At 36.1% G+C, this 23,093-nt stretch overlaps 1 protein-coding gene, 1 long non-coding RNA gene and 1 pseudogene across 6 annotated transcripts in view; 1 reads left to right on the top strand and 2 right to left on the bottom strand.

The window, feature by feature from the left end:
- SLC12A2 (solute carrier family 12 member 2) overlaps positions 1-23,093 on the bottom strand; it is a 112,675-nt gene that overhangs the window by 19,043 nt on the left and 70,539 nt on the right. For both annotated transcript variants that reach the window (XM_025433338.3, XM_025433337.3), the window contains exons 14-18: positions 18,243-18,398; positions 16,834-16,933; positions 11,370-11,481; positions 9,663-9,803; positions 1,937-2,043 (exon numbers count right to left, since the gene is read on the bottom strand). In XM_025433338.3, coding sequence (XP_025289123.1) covers positions 1,937-2,043; positions 9,663-9,803; positions 11,370-11,481; positions 16,834-16,933; positions 18,243-18,398 — 616 coding nt within the window. The remainder of the gene's footprint in view (positions 1-1,936; positions 2,044-9,662; positions 9,804-11,369; positions 11,482-16,833; positions 16,934-18,242; positions 18,399-23,093) is intronic.
- Positions 1-23,093, top strand: part of LOC112650546 (uncharacterized) — a 101,463-nt gene that overhangs the window by 25,992 nt on the left and 52,378 nt on the right. For 2 of the 4 annotated variants that reach the window (XR_007413947.1, XR_007413945.1), the window contains exons 2-3: positions 2,746-2,804; positions 3,473-3,539. This is a non-coding gene — a long non-coding RNA (uncharacterized LOC112650546). The remainder of the gene's footprint in view (positions 1-2,745; positions 2,805-3,472; positions 3,540-23,093) is intronic. The other 2 variants (XR_007413946.1, XR_003130267.3) reach the window with 1 other exon arrangement.
- On the bottom strand, positions 3,269-6,590 carry LOC112650545 (ferritin heavy chain-like; annotated as a pseudogene).

The following is a 23,093-nucleotide window of genomic DNA, read 5'->3' as shown; positions in this document are numbered from 1 at the left end:
CTGTGTAAGAATTATTTGCAAAACGCCACTTTTTCTATTTTTTTAAGATAATTATTCCACCTCATTGGTCTTGCATCTTGAGGAAAAAAAAAGCATAGTCCATGGAGGAGGGCCCACATGACCTAATCTTTCTTTCACACTGTCCTTCCTTTCCTAATCCTCATATATACAAGAGTACACAGGACAGAATTAGAAATTGAGGATGAAATCATGCTTACAAAAAAGTAATAATCCCAAAGCTAAAGAGCAGCCACAGCACCTGAAGAACCAGCGGAGCTTTAATTTTACTAAAAGCATTTTAGAATTACTCGGGAGAACTTATTCATCATATATACTTTACTAATCAATATAAGGAGATGTTTTAAAGGGTAAAGTATGACATCTGGTTACTCCTTCAAAGTTATTTCAAGGTAGCTATGAAAATAAAACTATCCCATGGGATAGGTAAGTATTTATGGTTCCAACAGGAGTTCCAGTAAGGGAAATAACTCTAGTGAGTTAAAGGTAATCAGAACAAACTTCAGAGAAATAAGATTTGAATCTGGTCATAAGAGCTTCCTTGCCAAATATATATATATTTTTAAAAGGACAACTATTTGTATATAAAGAAGGAATACTTTATAAGAACAAATGAATAGTTCTATTTCATCAGCAGCTATAAGAAGAAAACAATTATTCAATCAAGAATGGTGGTGTGGAGCCTCTGGCTGGCTCAGTGGGTAGAACATGTGGCTCTTGATATTAGGGTTGTAAGTGGGATCCTGCATAGGTGGAGAGATTTCTTAATTTAGAAGGAAAAAAAAAAGTAATGGTATGATGGCCTCTTAACTATCAAGAACAGAGAGTTACCAGTGGTGAGTTGCTGGAGGGACAGGAGAAAAGAGGTGATGGGATAAAGGAGTATACTTATCATGATAAGAACTAATATACAGAATTATTGAATTACTATACTGTATACCTGAAACTAATATAACACTGCATGTTAACTATATTGGAATTAAAATAAAAAACTATGGTAATGTGAAAGGGAAACTTTATTCTTTATAAAAAACAGTATGAAAGAGATAAAGGGATCTGTTAAGCAAATCCCAGAATACCAGGAAAAGGAAGTACTTCAAAATTAAGAAGAAAATATGGCAAAAATAAGAAGTTTTATTCTCTTTATTAAATAACTGAGTTCCAAAAAGCATTTGTGGTGGATGAAACAAATACATTCACAAAAATAAATTAGAACATTAAGAGACTAAAATCAGAAAGAGAAAAAAAAAGTAACAAAAAATAAATAAAAAGAATTCACTAAACAATCCATACAAGGGCAGCTGAAGTCATGTAAACCAACACTAAGCTCTGATATTCATTTGAACTACTATACTACTAGGAAGTGAATAGCAGACTCAACAACTTACACTCAAGAGGACTAAAAAGCAAAGTATTTAAGTACATTAAAAAAAGAAAAAAGAAATGTAAATGACCTAATGCATCAATCAAACATAACTGCTAAATCAATTTCAGAGGAGAGCAAACCAAAACCTGAGGGTGAGATCAGTGAAGAACTGTGTTCCTCAACACCGGATATTATAATGACAAAACAGAAGGTGATGGGTCTGACATTGGTTAATCTACTCAGCTAGGATTACAGGACACGAGAAAGCTTCATAACTTAAAAGAGAAGCCAGAGTATATAGATGTGTGTTCATTTGCACGTGTGAATGTTTGAATGTATGAAGAGATACAGGAAGATCAATGAAGAATTTTTGCCACTAGCTAATCAATTTAAAACCCAGATAACCCCATCTGATTCTTTTCGTTCTTATGTTTCTATTAAGAAGAGATTACTAAGAAACAGTATAGTCCATTCACAAAACAGTACAGGCTTCACAAACCAGGGCAAGTTTTCATTTTCTGAGCCAAGCTACTGAATTAAAAGGATACTTACTGAAATATGTTTATGTACATATCCACATCCCTCATATCTGCTTGCAACCAATCTTTTTTAAATCCAAGGACAAGTGTGTTTGGCTTCATACGCCCAAGACCAGCAGCCTAAAATACAGGAAAAATACAACATTAAAGATATACTGTTCAGCAAAATATTTTTTAAAGGATCAAAACCTCCAAATGGACAGGCTATAAACATTTTTAGACTGTGCATCCTTATTAGCAAAGATTCTTGAGCATCTAATACATGCATGTTTTTAAATTATGTATACTACATTACATGTACTATGTAGGACTAAACATAAAAATTGAAGATAAACACTTTAAAAATTCTAAATGAACATTTTTATACTCGTATGATTTACTAACATTTTCATAATTTTAGTAAGAAGATAATAGAATATATCTAATCTTTCATAAAATCATAATGATACAGTGGTATTCTTCAGTATGTATTGTGATAGCTATTAAAACCGAGAAGCAAAAGAGCAAATGGAAGACAAGCATTATTGGTTGCAGTTCGAATTACATCAACATTAAATTTGACTTAATTCTACCAACGATGTGCAAATTTCTCCTGAAAAGTGGTTAATTTCCTTCCTCAGTTTTCCATTTTTTTGTGCAACTTCATTATGAATTGGAATTCAATATGCTTAACATATCCCCAAATCCAATGAATCTCTTCTAAGACAATAAAGCACACTCATTTTTGAACCCCATTCTCTATTTACGAAGCCCTCTCAATGCCCCAAAGACAAATTCTATAACCACCAAAGCAGTAATTACCCATTTCTTGTCTCCCTCCAGGTCCTGGTGACATTTAATATACTTCTGCTACTTGAATTTGCTTAACCTCGATGTTTCATGTAAGTATAATCATACAGTGTTCGTCCCTTGTGACTGGATTATTTTATTTAGCATCATGTCTTTCAGGTTTATAGGCATTACAGCATGTATCAGAACTACATTCCTTTCTGTGGCTGAATGGTATTCCACTGTTTGTAAATACCACATTTTGTTTATTCATTTATCTGTTGATGGGAAACCTGCACTGTTTCTACCTTTTGGCTCCTGTGAGAAACGCTAAGAACACTGGCATACAAAAATAAGAACCTCTGTGATGCCCTGCACCAATTTCTTTGTGTATATGTCGAGTAGAATTGCTGGTCATATGTGGATTCCACATTTTGCTTTCTGAGGAACCACTGAACTGTTTCCCAGAGCATATTATGTTCCCATCAGCAATGCACAGGGCTCAATTTCTACACATCCTTAGCAACTCTTTTTATTTATTTATTTATGTATGTATGTATGTATGTATGTATTTATTTATTTAGGGCGGGGTTGTTTTAAATTATACATATCCTAGGAGTGAAAGAGTATCTCAATGTGATTTTGATATGCATTTTCCTAATGATTAATGATATTGAGCATCTTTTCATGTGCTTATTAGCTATCTTAAGATCCTCCTTGGAGAAACGTTTACTCTCTTGCCAATTTTGAACTGGGTTGTCTGTCTTTTTCTCCGTTTTAGGAGTTCTATATATTCTGGATATTAAACTTGATCAGATGCATGATTTACAAATATTTTCTTCCATTCTGTAAGTTGTCTTTTCACTTTCTTGATGATGTCCTTCGATGCACAAAAGTTTTTAATTTTGATGATGTCCAGTTTATCTACTTTTTTCCTTTATTGTTCATGCTTTTGGTGTCATATCTAAGACTCCACTGCCATATCTAAGGTCATGAAAGTTTACCTTTATGTTTTCTTCCAAGACTTTTATGGTTTTAGCTCCTACATTGCTGATATATTTGGAGTCAATTTTTGTGCATGATGTGAGGTTACTTTTTTTTATCTTTTAAGGAAGCTCTACTCCCAATGTGTGGGCTCAAACTCATGACCCAGAGATCAAAAGCAACATGTTGTACTGACTGAGCCCGCACCCCCACAGACTAGTTTTTAAACATGACATACATAAATCATATTTTGCAGATTAAATTAATTCAAATATTTATTAATGGCTGACCATGGGCTACACACTGTCCTAAGGACTTGGGATAATTAGAAATATTCCTAAGCATATAAAGCTTAAATTCATTCTCAAAACATTCTCACTATGCACAAGTTTCTTTCAAAAAATAAGATTTTTTACCACTCAATATTGAAAACAACTCTTTGCCTTGAAGGGACAGTTAAAAAATATTCATTATTGTTTTTTTACAATTATTAGGTATCAAGATGGCCACTAATCACAAAGTTTTTTTTTATTTTTTTGTAAAAGAAAAGCAAGAAACATCTTTAAGTTTTAGAGCTTTTTAAAGAGCTATAAGCCACAAGAATACCAGTAACTTCATGATGGTACATCACAAACTTCTGTCACCATCTTATAATTAAAAAGTTTTATAAATTGTATAAAATTAACAATAACATCCTGCTGCACTTCGTGCTGTTTTAACTTCATTATTTCAATAACTTTGCCTTGAATGACTGAGCAAAGAAATTTCAAATGTACCACTCATCCCTAAATCCTTTGTAAATTCTAATCAAAGTGGCTATTCAGTCAGAAGTAATGTTTTCAGTTTCCATAAAACATCATGTGTTTTAAAGAATAATTTATTACTGAAAATATATCTTCTCTGGAACAGATTTCTCTAATGGTTCATAAGAAAAATCAGTTTTTCATGAAATTCCATGATTGAAACCAATTAGGCAAAATGCAATCCTTTGAAGCTTATCTCTAGTTTCTTTCTTTTCATTGGGGGGGGGGGTGTGTTCCAAATTACTTTATTTGAAGGAATAGTACAAATGAAAGAAGTAGATGTTTTGGTACAACTTATAGAAAAGGTAAAGGTAACCCCAACATGCATGCACTGCCTCAGTGATCAGGGAAGTCACCCTTATGGCTATGGGAAGACAGCCTTAAGACTTAGCTCTCACTATCACCGTTTCCCAAGGTATGCTTGTCAAAGAGATCTCTGCCATGCCAGATTCGGGAGCCCCCATCTTGCGCAGGTTGGTTACAGTGGTCACCCAATTCTTTGATGGATTTCACCTGCTCGTTCAGGTAATGAGTCTCAATGAAGTCACACAAGTGGGGGTCATTTTTATTAGTGGCCAGTTTGTGCAGTTCCAGTAGTGACTGATTCACGCTCTTTTCCAAGTGTAATGCACACTCCATTGCATTCAGCCTGTTCTCCCAATCGTCACGGTCTGGTGACTTCCTTTCCTGAAGGAAGATTCTACCACCTCCCACCTGCAGCTTCATCAGTTTCTCAGCATGTTCCCTCTCTTCAGGGGATTAGTGAAGAAAATATTTGGCAAAGTTCTTCAAAGCATCATCGTGACAAAGTAGTAAGACATGGGCAAGTAGACATAGGACGCGCAGAGCTCCAGGTTGATCTGGCGGTTGATGGCGGCCTCTGAGTCCTCCTGGTGGTAGTTTCTGGTGCACCTGTGAGGGGGACGCGGTCGTCATGGCTGCAGCTGAGGAGAGGCAGTGGCAGCGGCCTTGAAGTGGTCCGAGAGCGTTGCAGAGACAGCAGAGGGCTGGCTCTGAGCGGCGGGCACGGGTAGGGGCAAGGAGCGCTGGGTTCCGTCCAAGCACTGTTGCAGCAGGAAACCTTGGCGACTCTCAGCGGAGACTGTCATCTCTAGTTTCAAATATTATTGTGTTATTTGTTTCTCTGAAACGTTAGCAATATTTTCTGTGCATCTTTCACCAGAATTTGCTGATGAGTAATGTGTTTTGTTATATTTTTTCTGAGCATTAACATAAGTGTTTTTACTGCAACAGAAAGAACCACTTACTTCCACAATGGTACAAAGCTTTCATTTTTGCCTTTCAGTGTTAAGTAAAAACATTTCCAAATATTATGGTTATCTATTTAAGTGCAGTTATGGGCTGCTGTGTGATATATTATTTTCAAAATCAATGAAAAATGGCCACCTGGGTGGATCAGTCATTGAGTGTCTGCCTTCAGCTCAGGGTGTGATCCTGGGGTCCTGGGATGGAATCTTGCATCAAGCTCCCCCGCAGGGAACTTTACTTCTCCATCTGCCCCTGTCTCTGCCTCTCTCTGTCTCTTGTAAATAAATAAAATCTTAAAAAAAAAAAAAAAAGTATCTATGAAAAAAAAAAAAAAAAACTTCTAGTATTTTGGCTCCATGTCCTGGATGGTTACAATGTTCAGCTAATAGTTATGGCTAAAATTAGTCATTATCTCATGATTCAGTATCTATTTAGGACTTGGCTATCTGATCTGGACATAATTTATATTTCAAATATTCTTATTGTCAATGTTAAATTATTTTGATCTACTTATTTTTGAATAGTTTAAAGGAAATTACTGTTTACCTCAAAATGTAGCTGATGAGGGGGAAAACTGCCAGAAACTCTCAGCATATATTACAGAGTATAACTTGAGGCTATTTTGTTCCAGAAAAAGGTAGAGTCATATTTATAATGAGACTCTGAGTGAGATCCACTTGATTTATAGGCCATCATAATGTAATTTATAATCTGATAATCTGAAATTTTAGTAAGAACAGTGAGTTTTTGCTCTTTGAGATGAAGGTTTAAAATTGGGCAATTAAGTGGCTCTTGCCATTAATAAAAAAAAAAGTAGGGATCCCTGGGTGGCGCAGCGGTTTGGCGCCTGCCTTTGGCCCAGGGCGCGATCCTGGAGACCCAGGATCGAATCCCACGTCGGGCTCCCGGTGCATGGAGCCTGCTTCTCCCTCTGCCTGTGTCTCTGCCTCATTCTCTCTCTCTCTCTCTGTGACTATCACAAATAAATAAAAATTAAAAAAAAAAAAAAGTAAAGAAAAGAAAAAACCAAATATATAAACAAGTCAGCATTGCTAATATGTCACTGCCAAAGGGCTCCTTAAGCAAGCTACTGGTAATACTGCCTCTTTTTAAAATAGTGAATCTCAAATTTTATCGTGGAAGTTGGATATTTAAATGCTAATTTAATGATAAATGCTTATCATTGGTAATTAGATAAAAGAGGGAGAGAGAAAGTCAGAGAATAAGGTACGGTAAAACCTAAGAGAACCATCTAAAAACAGCATCTCTTGAACTATAAGTCACTAGAGAAATCAACATACAAAAAACTATTTTGACAAAGATTATAAACCTCTAATAGACATACAGGCATTTGCCACTTTATGTAACAAGTTTCCAGAAGGTACAAAGGAAAGAGAAATACTTCCAGTGGCAATTTACACTAAGATGTCAGTGATTGATTCTATTTGTAAGTTTATTTTACACAGACAGCTGTCTGCAATATAGCAATTGCAATCTAGCAATCTAGTAATCTATGCCCCACACTGCTGAAATTGTCAGGACCCACTGGAGTGAGCATATTAGGTAGAGGAGGAGGGTGGTGAGGATAATGGACCCTAATTCTCAACAATATCGTTTTTATAACAGAAATCCTTAATGGCAGAGGTCCTCAAAATATAGCTGCTAGATCACACCAGGAGCAGCAGCACCTTTAAAGTTTCAGAACTGCAAATCCCTCAAACTGACTCCAGACCTACTCAATCATTCCAAAGGTGGAACCCAGTGTGGTCTGTTTTAACAAGTTCACCAGATGATTCTGATGCATGCTGAAGTTTAGGAACCGCTGCTCTAAGGAAGTATTTTCCTTCATTTCCTATATAATATTCATTAAATACATAGTAAAGAAATATTATAGAAATGCTCCTATAAATTGTACTAAAGCAAATATTATTTACCCATTAGAAATAACATTATGACCAGAAGTAGAATTTTACTTGAAATAATAAGAATTTTGCATAGAAAAGTGAATAATCATGTAACCACTATCTAAAGAAAATAGACATTTCAAAAACCCTATGTTTCCTTCTCATGTTCTCTTTGTATTTGTACATATTCCATTATTTAGGCATACATATATATACAATTTATATATATTTAAAATTTTATGGCATCTCCATATTGTCCTTATCATTTTAGCTTGCTACTTTTCCTTAATACTTTGTTTTTGAGGTTTATCCTTGTTGCTATGTAGAATTTCCTTTTATCACACAGAATTCTACTGCATGATTATACTATGATCTTTAAAACTTTAATGGATGGTTATTAAAGTTACTTCCCGTTCTTTGTCACTACTACAAGTAATGCTGCTCTGCAGTTTCATATAACTTTCTCTACACGTGTAAAAGTTTCTTTAAGGTACATACATAAGAATGGGATGTCCTAGAACACCCACACTTTCAAATTTGCAGGACACTGCCAGGTTGCTGGACCAAAGTGGTTGTCCCATTTAGGTTATTACAGCAGTGCAAAGATTTCCAAGCACTCTTACTGTTCTTTATACTTGAAAGTGGCAGACCAAACTCTGGTCAGTCTAATGAGTATGAAATAAATGTGTATTGTGGTTTTGATTTTTACTTTTGCCCTTTATGCTTCCTCTTCTTTTCCTATATTTTTGCTCCTTTCTTTCCTCTTACTGATTTCTTTACATACTCTGAGCTGTATTCTTTCGCTAGTAACATGTTGTCTCTTTCTGGTCTACGGTGTCTTTTGTTTTCGTGTTTTTTTCAGAAGCACAACATTCTAAATTTTAACTAAAGAATAATCTCTTCTTCTTAGTTCAACTTTCTTGGGTCTCATTTTAAAAAATCCTTCCCTGGCCAAAGTCATAAAATTATTCTGTATTTTCTTTTTTATACTTTAAAATTTTGCCTTTCATGTTTGAGTCCTGAATCCATCTGGAAGTAGTTTTTGTGTAGTCTTTGTAAGGATCTATTATATATTTTTTTCACACAGATAATTAATTGGCCCATACCATCCTCTTAATGCTACCTCTATCATATATTAAATTTCCTATATGAGTGGCTCTATTTCTCCTCTCTGTTTTATTCCATTAACCTAATTACCACTACTTCAATACCACTATGTCTTAATTATAGTAGTTTATGATAAGGGCTTCTATCTGCCCAAAAAAGCCTACTTCCACCCCTTACTATTTCTGAGGATCACCTAAGATATTCCTACCCTTGTGCTTGTCGAGTTTGAAAAACGTGAAACATGAAAACAGAATGGGCACAGATGATAGCACTCTGAGCCTCCCACTTCTGCTTCAACAAAACAGGTCCACAATTAGCACAGTGACTGGGATTCTAGTTAAGCTTTCTTTTGAAGAAAGGAGTTCCTATAAAAATAAGATGTCAAACACTATCTCAACCCATTTATTTCTTCCCACAGCCTTTAGGGCTGATTGAGAAAATTTTGGAGAAGTTGAGTAACTTGCTCAGCAAAACTTCATAATGAGGAAGTGGCAAGGCTAGCATTTAAGTTCAAGATTAATTCCAAATCCCATGTGACTATTGTGTCATACACAAAACTGAAAGTGAAGTCTTAGTAAATAAATAGAAATACAGAAAGGAACTAGAATTTTTCAAGAATCAAATAAGGCCTGCCATTACTTACCACTTACAAAAAACCTCAGTGAGGTATAACAGAAAATGAAGGGGAAATATCTTAGTGAAATAGGTTAATTTCCAGATAGGTTCTCACCTGTTAGCCAACAGCACATCATTTTCTCTTTAGTTGCTTAAGCTCTCAAATTACATGTTAGTGGTAATAAATATATCTTAAAAGATATGTCATTTCTATTAATATGAAGAATGACACCTAGAATGGCTTACACAAAACTCAAATTTTGTTACATGAAAGGTCTAACATATTTACCTGCATCAAATACTGTGCACCTTCTCTCAAATCATCTGCATGTACTGGAGCATAAAAAGCCTTCATCTTGTTTTTGATAAGCCACCGTTGATATTTGGCTTGATCAATAGACATCTCTTTCATGGCTTGTCTTCGAGGGCCCTTTTGGATAAAAATATGAATAATGCCTTTGACTAAAAGATAATGTACTCCCCATTTATGGAAATCACCCTGTTGTACGAGCTTCAACAAGGTGCTTCAACCTTGGGGACGAGAGAGAAGTATGACATTTCATTTTCAGGTCAATGAGTTCTTTCCAGTGTTAAAGATTACGACAAGATACGGTTGATGGAACCGTTAAGGCCCAGGGGGCAGCAGTAAAAAGAGCAAGAAATACACAATGAAGTATCCATAGGAAATTTTCAATATACCAAGTAAATGATATCAATTAGAAATTACTGAAAATGGAGATCACGTGGAGAAAGAGCGAGCCTTCTGTTTTTCTACAAAAGGTTCCCAGCTTATTTTTCATTTGTCCCCAATGTCTGAGTTATTAATTCTCAGGAGCCTGAAAATACCACTTTAAATGCAAGTTTGCTGTAAAATATAAATGCATTTTTTTCTTCATACTTCTGCTAAATGGTAAAGAACAGAATTAAGGAAATGAGATTTTTTCAACTTGCAATTCTATTTTGATCCTTGCAAGCAACACATGATATGTGTTATATGCAAATGTATAAAGCAAAAACCTAAAAGTAGGTTTAAAACTACACTTTAATTGTTCATGAAAAAGTAAAGGAAAACTACAATTTGTTTTTCCTGGTAGGAAAATTGTCTCACTTGTAATTTCTTGTGGTCAAAACTCCAACTTGAACTGATCAACTTGGAGACAAACTGAAAAACTCCACGGGTCCTAATGGGTGGCCTGAGGCCAGTGTCTCCATCTTCTCCACCAGACATGGCTTTGCCTTTGCTACTTCCAAGCAGAAGAGCAACTCTAGCAGGAGCTGAGACATAGGGCATCCAACACACACTTCTAACAAGATGAACAAAACAGTTTGGGACAAAAACTGATCTGACAAATACTCCCAATTTCTCAGGTAGAACAGGTGACCCATCATCTAGCAATTCTTTTCAATAGCCAGGATGGCTAAAAACAGAAAACTGCTTTTGTTTGAAAAATTTACCACTATTTTTTATAATGTTAGTACTCATGGTTAAAACATAAGTGAACAGGTAATTAGCAGTGTTTGAACTTGGAACTTCAGTATTCACTCTGCTCTTCTCATATATAGGGTACTAGATATTTACCATGATTTATCTACCTCCTCCAAACTCTTTTTTCTTCTTGTAGTAAAAGTTTCCAGTGTGCTCAGAACATTATGAAAAATATTAGTAAGAAAATACACATACTGTATTTCATTTAGACTCTTTAGTTATCAAGAAGCTTTTCTTGGACAAACCACTTTATAAGAGAAAAATAGTTTGGTAAAATCTCATATAAATAAGAAAAACAAAATTCTAAATTATAAAATCTTTTCTAAAATGAGGTTTTGAGACAGTTTAGAGGCAAAAATAGTTTGAAGAAAATAACTAACTTCAAAAAAACCCCCAAACTCAACAGATTTATCTTGTCAAATTGTTTTAGACCAGAAAAGCACAAATTACAAATTATATACACAGAGCAAAAAAAATGTTTTAATATAAAAAACAATACAAAACACTTACCATATGTACATGACTACAGATCATCAAACCAACATTTTTTGTGAAATCATGAACAAGATGAAGTAAAGCTGGGCGTGAGTTTGGAGCACCTGTCATAACAAGACACTGTGGCCTAATTTAAGATTAAAAAATAAAACAAAATTAGAGAAATTTAGATTTTTGAAACATGGACATGTTTTTAAGTTGCTTCTCTTCAGAATATATTACTATACTAGAATCTCCTTTATGCAACTGTCCTCAACACAAAGGTCACGGCATTCTCAAAAGAAAAGGAATTTTAACCAGGGTTTCTCTGTACATGAGAAATTCGGAAACAAAAACTTGAGGCAGGTATCATGCCAATTGTCCTTCTAAAATTATAAGTAATATGATATATCAAGATTCTGGTAGGTATTACAGGAAGAAATGACCATGCTAGATAAAATATATGTAACAACTTTTCATCTTCTAAAAGTAATAAAAATCCCAGGTCTTTCACGGAGCTCACAAAACTTCCTAAGAGCATGGTCTTCCCTTCATGTACAAAACAGATCACCTTCCTTGTTAGCTTGATTGCATCAGAGTGATTGTTACTTCATAATATCAGCCCTCTCTAATCTAGCCTAATTTTAATGACAATTGTCATATCAGTAAATCACCTACTGTTGATTTGAAGGTTTCTATTTGAAGTAAAAGTTTTAATTCTAATTATAGTGAAAATCAAAATTAAATTCAATGGCCCCTGTAGACACAAGACAGTGGCATGACTTCCACATATTCTTAACTCTTGGTTTTAGCTGACTAGAAATGGAAATCAATGTTGTTTTATGAAAAAATACTCGAGTATCCATTTTATAAGTTTAAATATTAGAAAAAATTCTTTAAAACATAATTATAACAAACTTTAACAAAAAGTAAATAAACGAAAATTTCTGACTTAAACACTTAAGTGTTTAAACTACCTAACTACCCTACTTAAACGTTAGGGTAGTTCCTAACCTCACAAAATAAGCATGAAAACTTGAATAAAGACTATAAAGAACAGAACAAAATAAAAACTAACCTATTCAGAATTTTGGAAAGCTATCTGAAAAACCAATCCTGTCTCGAAGAATGGCTTTGGGGGAATCAAACATGATACCATCCTCTGTGACCCAGACTGCCTGGTCTCCCCAGTCTGAGCTGTAGCAGGTTAATTAGCTTCCCACCTAGAAGTTACCAAAGTCCTAGTCTTTTTAGTAGCTTACAGTTGATCCTTTGAGTGACTTACAGTCCACTTCCTCTAAAAAGGAAGCCAGCTACCCTTTACACTTTGTTTCCCTTTCCTGTAAGCTATTCCCTTTCCTGCGGCGATGGCTTTCTAACACAAAAACAACTCCTAGGGCAGCCCGGGTGGCTCAGCAGTTTAGCTCTGCCTTCAGCCCAAGGCCTGATCCTGGAGACCCGAGATCGAGTCCCACATCGGGATCCCTGCATGGAGCCTGCTTCTCCCTCTGCCTGTGTCTCTCTCTTTCTCTCTCTTTTTCATGAACAAATAAATAAAATCTTAAAAAAACAAAAAAAAGCAACTCCTAAGAAATGGCAAACTGACAAGATACAAGGAACGTGGGACCTGAATGACCAAGTGCAGCAATCTGCCACAAACCATCCGTCTCTTGACTATCTTGACTATCATGTAACAGTGATGTCTGTCTTGTATAGCCACTGTATATTTCAGCTTTTTTAATGGTAGTTTAACCAATGCTCTAACATAACCCAGCACTATAGTTAAATAACTAGTTGTATCATGTCAAAAAAGTATGATATAAAATATATTAGAGATGACAATGAGTGTAACAATGACAGAGTGTAAACATCTGCCTTCATTTAAACTCCTTCCTCAAAAAACTCCATTGTTTAATAGGATTTTTAAGGCATAAAACAGACAAAAATATGAACAGGAGAAAACACAGTAGGTATGGAAATACTGAAAGCTAAAAAGCAGATAGAAGAACAAGAAAGGATATGACAAATCAGGAAGAGGCCAAATCCTAAAGCCTGTAAAAAAAGTTGTGAAGCTACCTGAGTTTGGACCTAAAAAAAAATCACCAAGATGCATACATTAGACATCATAGGAGCCTCTGGAAGTGGCAGGGACAATGTACTAAAGAAGTCAAAGTAAGAAACACTGGTTTAAACTCTGCCAAATCATTTCCATAACTATGGTGAACAAGTATCTCTGTCCTTCCCCAATTCTGCTAAAGAGGGCTTATTTGCTAAAGAGAGCCTCAAAACCACAATGAGATGTATCACATTATAATATTCAGAATGGCTAGTACCACAAAGACAAAAAAAAATGCCAGTGAGGATGTGGAGAAAAGGGAACCCTCATGCACCAGTGTCTGGGATGTAAAGTGGTGCAGCCACTAACGAGAGAAGTACCATAGGATCCCAGTAATTCCACTGTTGGGTATTTACTTGAAGAAAATGAAAACGCTAACTGGGAAAGATATGTGCACCCATATGTTTATTGCAGTGTTGTTTAGAAGAGCCAAGATATACTCAAGTGTCCAGTGATAGATAAATGAATGAAGAATATGTGGTACATTTAGCCACACACACACACACAAAAAAGAAATCTTGCCATTTACAACATGAATGAACCTAGAGAGCATTATACTAAGGAAAACATGCCAAACAAAGACAAATACCATATGATTTCACTTACATGGGGAGTCTAAAAAACAAAAGAGAAAACGAACACCAACAAAGGGAGAATAAAACTCACAAATATCGAGAACAGACTAGTACAACAACAAAGACAGAAACAGACTCATAAATACAAACTGATGGTCACCAAAGGGAAGGGTATTGGGGAGATGTGCAAAATGAGCAAAAAGGATTAAGAGGTACAAACTTCCAGTAATAAATCTTTGGGATAAAAAGTACAGTACTGGGTAGAGATACTACTGTAATACACTTATCTTGGTGAGCATTTTGTCATGTAAATAATTGTTAAATCACTATGTAGTATACCTTAAACTAATTTAGATTTTTAAAAATGTTTTAATTTATTAAATATTTAAAGTAAGCTCTACAGCCAACACGGGGCTTCAACTCATGACCCTGAGATGATGCTCTACCCACTGAGCCAGGCATGTGACTATAAAACTAATTTAGTATTATATGTCAATTATACTTCAATTAAAAACATTTTTTTTAATTAAAAAAAAAAAAAAAGGCCTTTGGTTTGTGAGACACCAGCAACACCTAAGGATAGAAGTAGCTACTTTAATCAGGGGAAGAATGAAGAAAACATTTACACACTGAATCCTGAGACAGCCTGACCTTGTTTCCCACGTGCCTCCTAGAACTCTGAGAGCCAGGACTTTTATCAACAAGCAGAATATTAACATATTCTTTTCTGGGCAATCTAATTACATCAAAAAAAAGAAGTCTTCAAGATGACTTTAATTTCTCAAAGAACCAGTAAAACCACATGAATCTACATTAAGGGCTTCACTGACAAGCCCCACCTCCCAATGCAGTTTCCCTGTCCACGGACCGTGATTACTTCAGACAAGGCTAAATTTAAGAATCCAAATGAAAGAAACAGGAAACGGACGCTTGAAAGAAAAAGAAACTATGAAGTGAATAAAACAACATCTTTTGCTAAGTTTGGTGAAGAGTGAGATGGTGATATACATGAAGTTAATTTAAAAAAAAGAAAAAAAGAAAAAAATTGGCTCCAGAGAAAACAAGAAAGCTGTACAGGAAAGAAAAAGCAATCATAATTTACTACACAGCTCAGCTCTGAATCATTTTAAAAAGTCCTAAAAATACAAATACCAAATGCAACCTAATCAAAATAATGACATAAAAGTATACTGTGAGGATGGAATAAAGGGAAGGGTGCATGTGTATGTCACATGGGGATGAAGGACATCAACAGACAAGGCCTAAAATGAAAAATCGAAAATATAGCAAAATCAACTATGATGTTTGGGAATATTAAGTAACTAAATGAATCAGCTAAGAGTTGAAAATGGTTGCCTGTGGTATCACAAACAGGGACAGAAGGTGGGCAACTAGAGGTTTGACAAACCCAAGTTTTTCCTCTCTCAACTATGTTTATGTGTAATTCTCACAGAATTAAAAAGCCATTTTGGAATAAAATATATCTTTTTAAAGTTCCCATTACTATAACAAAGCAAAGCAAAAGGCTTTTATTGATGGCAAATTAACTCTGACTCTTGGTCATACTCTCAGTTCTGGGACACAACTTTTTACACAAAGGACTGATTTCTAGTTTCTGCCATACTTGGCATCAACTATTCAAAATGTGCTGAAATTAAAGCTTTTCACCCAAAACTCTCATTCCTTTTTGTTTTCCCAATTTCTTTCTACCCCAAAGCTGAAGATCTGTGGTCTTTGGGAATTTTTCATTCTAGAAAAAAAGGGAGCTGAGGGGGAGGTGCGGGATCCAAAAAAGTAACAGAAGAATACATAACGAATTTCTTACTGGGAGAAAATTGGTATAGCAACTCTTCTCTGTCACTTATTCACTCCTTAGGATTTTTTAAAACAACATCTCTCCTTTTGGTTTACTGACAGACATGGGATATATTTCTTTATTATGCAGAAGCCAATGAGAGGTGATTACTTATGACTACAGAAAGTCACCTGCTTAGAGCCATGCTTAACTGAACAGTATGAGGAAGACTGCTTAATGATCAATTTAAAAAAAAATGACAAGCCTACATTAAGCTAAGTATAAATAATAATCTAAAATTTCTAAGAACATATATAGGAAAATAATAACATTTCTTCATGATTGTATCATTCCTCCATGATACAAGGATATATCAATAGTGCCTTAATAACTGAATTTCATCAACTATGTTGATGTTAAATGTTAATTTAAGGAATATATTAAGGAATAGTTTTTAAATGGATTAATAAACTAATATAAAATATAAAGCCATTTACTGAGGAAAAAAGTATAAGTACTCTTTTAAGACACCGACTCTTTACCACTAAAACTGGTTTCTAGTCAGTCACTAGTGGGGAAAAAAAGCAACTCACATGAAAATATTTAGTGCCTTTTAAAATTATAAAATAAGGTATGTCAAAACTCCTTAAGCAGTTAACTCTTAGTAGTTATATAGTACTAAGAGAATTTTGATGGCCACAAGGGGAAGAAACTGTTCATTTTATGAGAGCTGACATTTAAAAGCCTTCAAATGAGAGACTAACACTTTCACTTTCATAACATTTTTCTAAGTTAGATCATTCACCTCTTTGTCAATTTCTGATAACTAACAAATCTCATCCCTGTTTTTGAATAAATGGCCCAAAGTCCAACCAAAACAAACAAACAAAAGCAATATTCTATGCTTTCAGGAAACTTCTCATGAAATAACACCATATGAAAATGTTACTGAATGGTAAGTAAAGAACTGACGGCCACCTAGGAAAAATGTTCCTATATTACCTTACTGCTTACCTAAAGTTTTTCACATGGTCTTCCACTCCTGAAAGACGAATCGAATGCTGCAGTGCATTTAGATAAGTCAAAGCTTGTGTAGAGGATCCCCAGTTAACATCTGTGAGAAGAGAGTATTTATGCAGCAAGACATCAAAAATTTTGCTGTACTTTTGATTTGTTGATTAGCCAATAATCAATTTGATGTACAGAGAAGTAAACAGTGCTTTCATATTTTAAAAAATCAATTCTAAAATAAACCAATGTACTCAGAACTTTCAATAGTTCAAGTCCATAGCACGACGCTATGATAATGCTAATTTGAAATGTAATTGCTTTTAAAATAAAATTTTGAAAAAACTAAGGTGATAGGGCTGCAGACCTGACATGCATGCAACTTAAAAGTATTTCACAAATAATTTTAAAATTATTGTTTATATAGCCAGTGGCCTAATGGAAAAGAGGCAAATTCCTGACTGAAAGATTTCAAAAATCTGAAAGAAAACTCTGAAAGTACCATTTATAGCACTTAACTGTTTAAGTTATCTGGACAGGCAAATTTCAATCTGTATTGAATAAACAGCCTGGACATCAAATATGATTTTTAGACATTTGTTATTTTAGAGAAATAATGGTTTCTAAGATGGTTAAAACATTACCCTCTTTGTCCATTTAATTTCTAAGGCCAGCACTCTTATCCAAAACCTCATTATGTCATATCTGGATTACAAAATGCTTCCTCAGTTTCAGATGACTACACTGCAACCACTCTAGTAATTTCTTTCTGAACTATTCTCTTGGGGCCCAACTTGTCAAATCTTTCTCACTGGTTCTTCCCTCAGAGTTAGAGGTCACAATACTACAATGGACCCAATCCCAAAATAACCCAGTATCATGGTCTTATGTGGAGATACTCCCAACAGTTACTAGTGTGACACCTTCTGGGTAGTCTATTTTCCAGTTAAAATACCTTTGTCAAATCTTTCCTGCTATATAGTGAGCTAGTAAGATGTTGTCTTTCTAATATACTGTAAATTCCATAGTACTTACTATACAGCAGGTTCTAATACTACAGTAGTAATACATAGGCTTGTTTATAAGGCTAACTGCTACTACAGAAGCTATTCAACTAAGTCTAATCCTTTCAAAGAAAAATTTAAAATATATTGTGGGCCAGCAACATGTTAATAATACAAATTTGTCATTTTTCTCTAAGTAGGATTACTTTAATTTATGGATAAGTAGGAATTCCAGAGAATAAAGCCCTGTGATAATTATTTCACTAAAACTACATGCATTTGGAAATGAAGTATTTTAGGTTTTACAAAGCATCTTTCAAGTACACAAAAAATGATGCTTAGATATGAAAAGTAACAAGGAACTTCTAGATGTTTTCTAGCTTGAAATTATAAATGTAAAAAACTACTGACCTGGTTTTTTGTAGGTAACATAAATATACAGCCCAAGGACTATCACATATGTTAGCAATGCAGCCCACCAGTTAATAACGAACATCACTATGCAACAAAGAATTGCTCCAAGAAGTGATATCCACATGTTGTAGTATTTGAATGCAGGACGCCACCCTAACAATCACAAATAAAAGAGATACATCAAGTCACTCATATAGCTTGTCTGCTTTAGAGAATAGTACATATGTATGCACAAGATAACTTTCTTTATGGTTGCCTTAAACATTAAGTATAAGGCTAATGTATAATAGTAAAGTCACAGAGCATTACTGAGCATAATTTAGTTTCACCATTTTTGAAGGCCATGAAGAGAGCCCATCTATTTACTTCTATTTTATTCTTTGTTCCTAGTTTCTGTATTCAATAAACTCTTCAGTGCAGCGTTGGTGGTATAGTGGTGAGCATAGCTGCCTTTCAATAAACTCTTCATCAAAAAAAGCTTAAGTCAACCTATCTTTATGAATGGCGAAAACTACAAAAGATTGAAAGAAGGTTTCAAATCCAGTCCTTCATAGTGTAGTTTTATGTTCTGGATCTTAGCATGAGACATATCTATATTCTAATGAATATACAAAAAATTTCAAACAAAATGTTCTTGAAAATTGTTAAAAGTTCAACTACTTACTAGAAAAATTTACAGTTGAGTATACAAACTTTATTAAGCTCACTCAAAACAATGCTGAAGACCATGTTTTAAAATGTTAATTCCATAGCCAAAAAACATTTTTATTTATTTTGTTAAAAGATTTTTATTTATTTATTCATAAGAGACCCAGAGAGAGAGGGAGACACATAGGCAGAGGGAGAAGCAGGCTCCCCATATGGAATCTGATGTGGGACTCGATCCCAGGACCCCAGGATCACAACCTGAGCCAAAGGCAGATGCTCAACCACTAAGCCACCCAGGTGCCTCCCTCCCAAAAAATATTTTTAAATTATAATTTAATATATTTTATATTTCTAAATTTAATTTCACACAAAGTTATGAGAAAGAATCCAGAGAAATTCTGGGGACCTTCTACCTAATTTCCCTCAATGATAACATCTTGCAAAATGATACTACAATATCAAAAACAGGATACTGATATTAATACAGCCAAGATAAAGAAGAGTCCAATACAATCATCTCTTGTGCTGCCCTTTTATAGCCACATATATACTTCTAAAATTTATTCTTAAAGTTCTGAGACACTTTTAGGTCCTTAGAAGGAAAAGTACTTTTTGTTCCTTCAATTCTTTCCCTGATGTCCAACTGCTATTTTGGCTGGTTTATAATAAAAAGCCCTCAATAAAGGAACATGGGGTACTTTTTCAGTTGTTAGAGACCCTTTATAATAGAACTCTACAGAACTTACTGTATTGAAAATTTTCTTCTGGGCAGGTTAGCTATACCACAATAATGTTCTCAGAACTTAAACAGAAAGCAGCTAAATAAACAATAAAAACAGGGAAAGAAGAGCACAATAATTCTTCCACAGTGTTAGTCAGAATTTGAGATTAATGCTATCTTAAATGCTCAAAGACAAGAAATAGTACATTACTGGGAAACTTCCTGATAAAGAGATCTTTGAAGACTCACTTTAATTTGACTCAACTGAAAAGGCTGACTGAGTATTAATGGGCTAACCACTCATAATACCATCTTTTAAAATGTGTTAGAGGGAGGGAGGGGCAGGATGGCGGAAGAGTAGGGTCCCCAAATCACCTGGCCCCACCAAATTACCTAGATAACCTTCAAATCATCCTGAAAATCTACGAATTCGGCTTGAGATTTAAAGAGAGAACAGCTGGAATGCTACAGTGAGAAGAGTTCGCGCTTCTATCAAGGTAGGAAGACGGGGGAAAAAAGAAATAAAGAAATAAAAGGCATCCAAGGGGGAGGGGCCCCGCGAGGAGCCGGGCTGAGGGTCCCCAAGACAGGAGAGCCCCATCCCAGAGAGGCACGAGCTTCACCAATCTTCCCGGGCGGAAAGGCACTGGCAGGGAGTTAGGGCAGGACCCCAGGAGGGCGGGGGTGCCCTCAGGCTCCCTGGGACACTAACAGAGCAACTGCGCCCTGGGGAGAGTACGCCGAGCTCCCTAAGGGCTGCAGCACGCCCTGTTGGACCCGGGAGCAGCTCGGAGGGGCTCGGGCGGCGGCTCCGCGGAGGGGGCTGCCCGGCTGGGAGCGTGAATCCAACAGCGCGACCGGGAGCACAGGGCGCCGGGACACAGCCCAGGATCCGGCCTCCCCCTGGGACAGGCAGAGGCCGGGAGGGCCCAGGACAGCAAGAACGCTCCTGCCCCGACCCGGAGCCTCCAGGCCCTGCAGAGGGAGAGCTCTGGAGTTACTGCGGGAGCTGAATCCAGGGTTCCGGAGCTGGTCGCCGCCACTGGGGTTGTTCCTCCTGGGGCCTCACGGGGTAAACAAACCCCACTGAGCCCTGCACCAGGCAGGGGGCAGAGCAGCTCCCCCCAGTGCTAACACCTGAAAATCAGCACAGCAGGCCCCTCCCCCAGAAGACCAGCTAGACGGACAAGTTCCAGGGGAAGTCAAGGGACTTAAAGTATACAGAATCAGAAGATACTCCCCGTGTTTTTTTTTTCTTTTTGATTTCTGATTGCTTCCCCCACCCTTTTTTTTCACCTTTCTTTTTCTTTCTCTTTTTCTTCTCTTTTTTCCTTTTTTTCTTCCTTTTTTCTTTCTTCTTTTTCTCTTTTCTTTCCTTCTCTCTTTCTCCTTTTCCCAATACAACTTGTTTTTGGGCACTCTGCACTGAGCAAAATGACTAGAAGGAAAACCTCACCTCAAAAGAAGAATCAGAAACAGTCCTCTCTCCCACAGAGTTACAAAATCTGGATTACAATTCAATGTCAGAAAACCAATTCAGAAGCACTATTATACAGCTACTGGTGGCTCTAGAAAAAAGCATTAAGGACTCAAGAGACTTCATGACTGCAGAATTTAGAGCTAATCAGGCAGAAATTAAAAATCAATTGCATGAGATGCAATCTAAACTAGAAGTCCTAACAACGAGGGTTAACGAGGTGGAAGAACAAGTGAGTGACATAGAAGACAAGTTGTTGGCAAAGAGGGAAACTGAGGAAAAAAGAGACAAACAATTAAAAGACCATGAGGATAGATTAAGGGAAATAAACGACAGCCTGAGAAAGAAAAACCTACGTTTAATTGGGGTTCCCGAGGGCGCCGAAAGGGACAGAGGGCCAGAATATGTAATTGAACAAATCATAGCTGAAAACTTTCCTAATCTGGGAAGGGAAACAGGCATTCAGATCCAGGAAATAGAGAGATCCCCCCCTAAAATCAATAAAAACCGTTCAACACCTCGACATCTAATAGTGAAGCTTGCAAATTCCAAAGATAAAGAGAAGATCCTTAAAGCAGCCAGAGACAAGAAATCCCTGACTTTTTTGGGGAGGAGTATTAGGGTAACAGCAGACCTCTCCACAGAGACCTGGCAGGCCAGAAAGGGCTGGCAGGATATATTCAGGGTCCTAAATGAGAAGAACATGCAACCAAGAATACTTTATCCAGCAAGGCTCTCATTCAAAATGGAAGGAGAGATAAAGAGCTTCGAAGACAGGCAGGAACTGAAAGAATATGTGACCTCCAAACCAGCTCTGCAAGAAATTTTAAGAGGGACTCTTAAAATTCCCCTTTAAGAAGAAGTTCAGTGGAACAACCCACAAAAACAAGGACTGAAGAGATATCATGATGACACTAAACTCATATCCTTTCTATAGTAATTCTGAACATGAACGGGCTTAATGACCCCATCAAAAGGGGCAGGGTTTCAGATTGGATAAAAAAAGCAGGACCCATCTATTTGCTGTCTACAAGAGACTCATTTACCATTCAAATGGTCCTCAAAAGATGGCAGGGGTAGCCATCCTTATATCAGATAAACTAAAATTTACCCCGAAGACTGTAGTGAGAGATGAAGAGGGACACTATCTCATACTTAAAGGATCTATTCAACAAGAGGACTTAACAATCCTCAATATATATGCCCCGAATGTGGGAGCTGCCAAATATTTAAACCAATTAATAGCCAAAGTGAAGAAATACTTAGATAATAATACACTTATACTTGGTGACTTCAATCTAGCTCTTTCTACCCTCAATAGGTCTTCTAAGCACAACATCTCCAAAGAAACGAGAGCTTTAAATGATACACTGCACCAGATGGATTTCACAGATATCTACAGAACTTTACATCCAAACTCAACTGAATACACATTCTTCTCAAGTGCACATGGAACTTTCTCCAGAATAGACCACATACTGGGTCACAAATTAGGTCTGAACCGATACCAAAAGATTGGGATCATCCCCTGCATATTCTCAGACCATAATGCCTTGAAATTAGAACTAAATCACAACAAGAAGTTTGGAAGGACCTCAAACACGTGGAGGTTAAGGACCATCCTGCTAAAAGATGAAAGGGTCAACCAGGAAATTAAGGAAGAATTAAAAAGATTCATGGAAACTAATGAGAATGAAGACACAAACGTTCAAAATCTTTGGGATGCAGCAAAAGCAGTCCTAAGGGGAAAATACATCGCAATACAAGCATCCATTCAAAAACTGGAAAGAACTCAAATATAAAAGCTAACCTTACACATAAAGGAGCTAGAGAAAAAACAGCAAATAAATCCTACACCCAGCAGAAGAAGAGAGTTAATAAAGATTCGAGCAGAACTCAACGAAATCGAGACCAGAAGAACTGTGGAACAGATCAACAGAACCAGGAGTTGGTTCTTTGAAAGAATTAATAAGATAGATAAAGCATTAGCCAGCCTTATTAA

The sequence above is a fragment of the Canis lupus genome, chromosome 11 (genome assembly GCF_003254725.2).
Source record: "Canis lupus dingo isolate Sandy chromosome 11, ASM325472v2, whole genome shotgun sequence".
NCBI lineage: Eukaryota > Metazoa > Chordata > Mammalia > Carnivora > Canidae > Canis > Canis lupus.
Note: the sequence above shows the minus strand (reverse complement) of the source record. Positions and strands in the feature narration are given on the sequence as shown.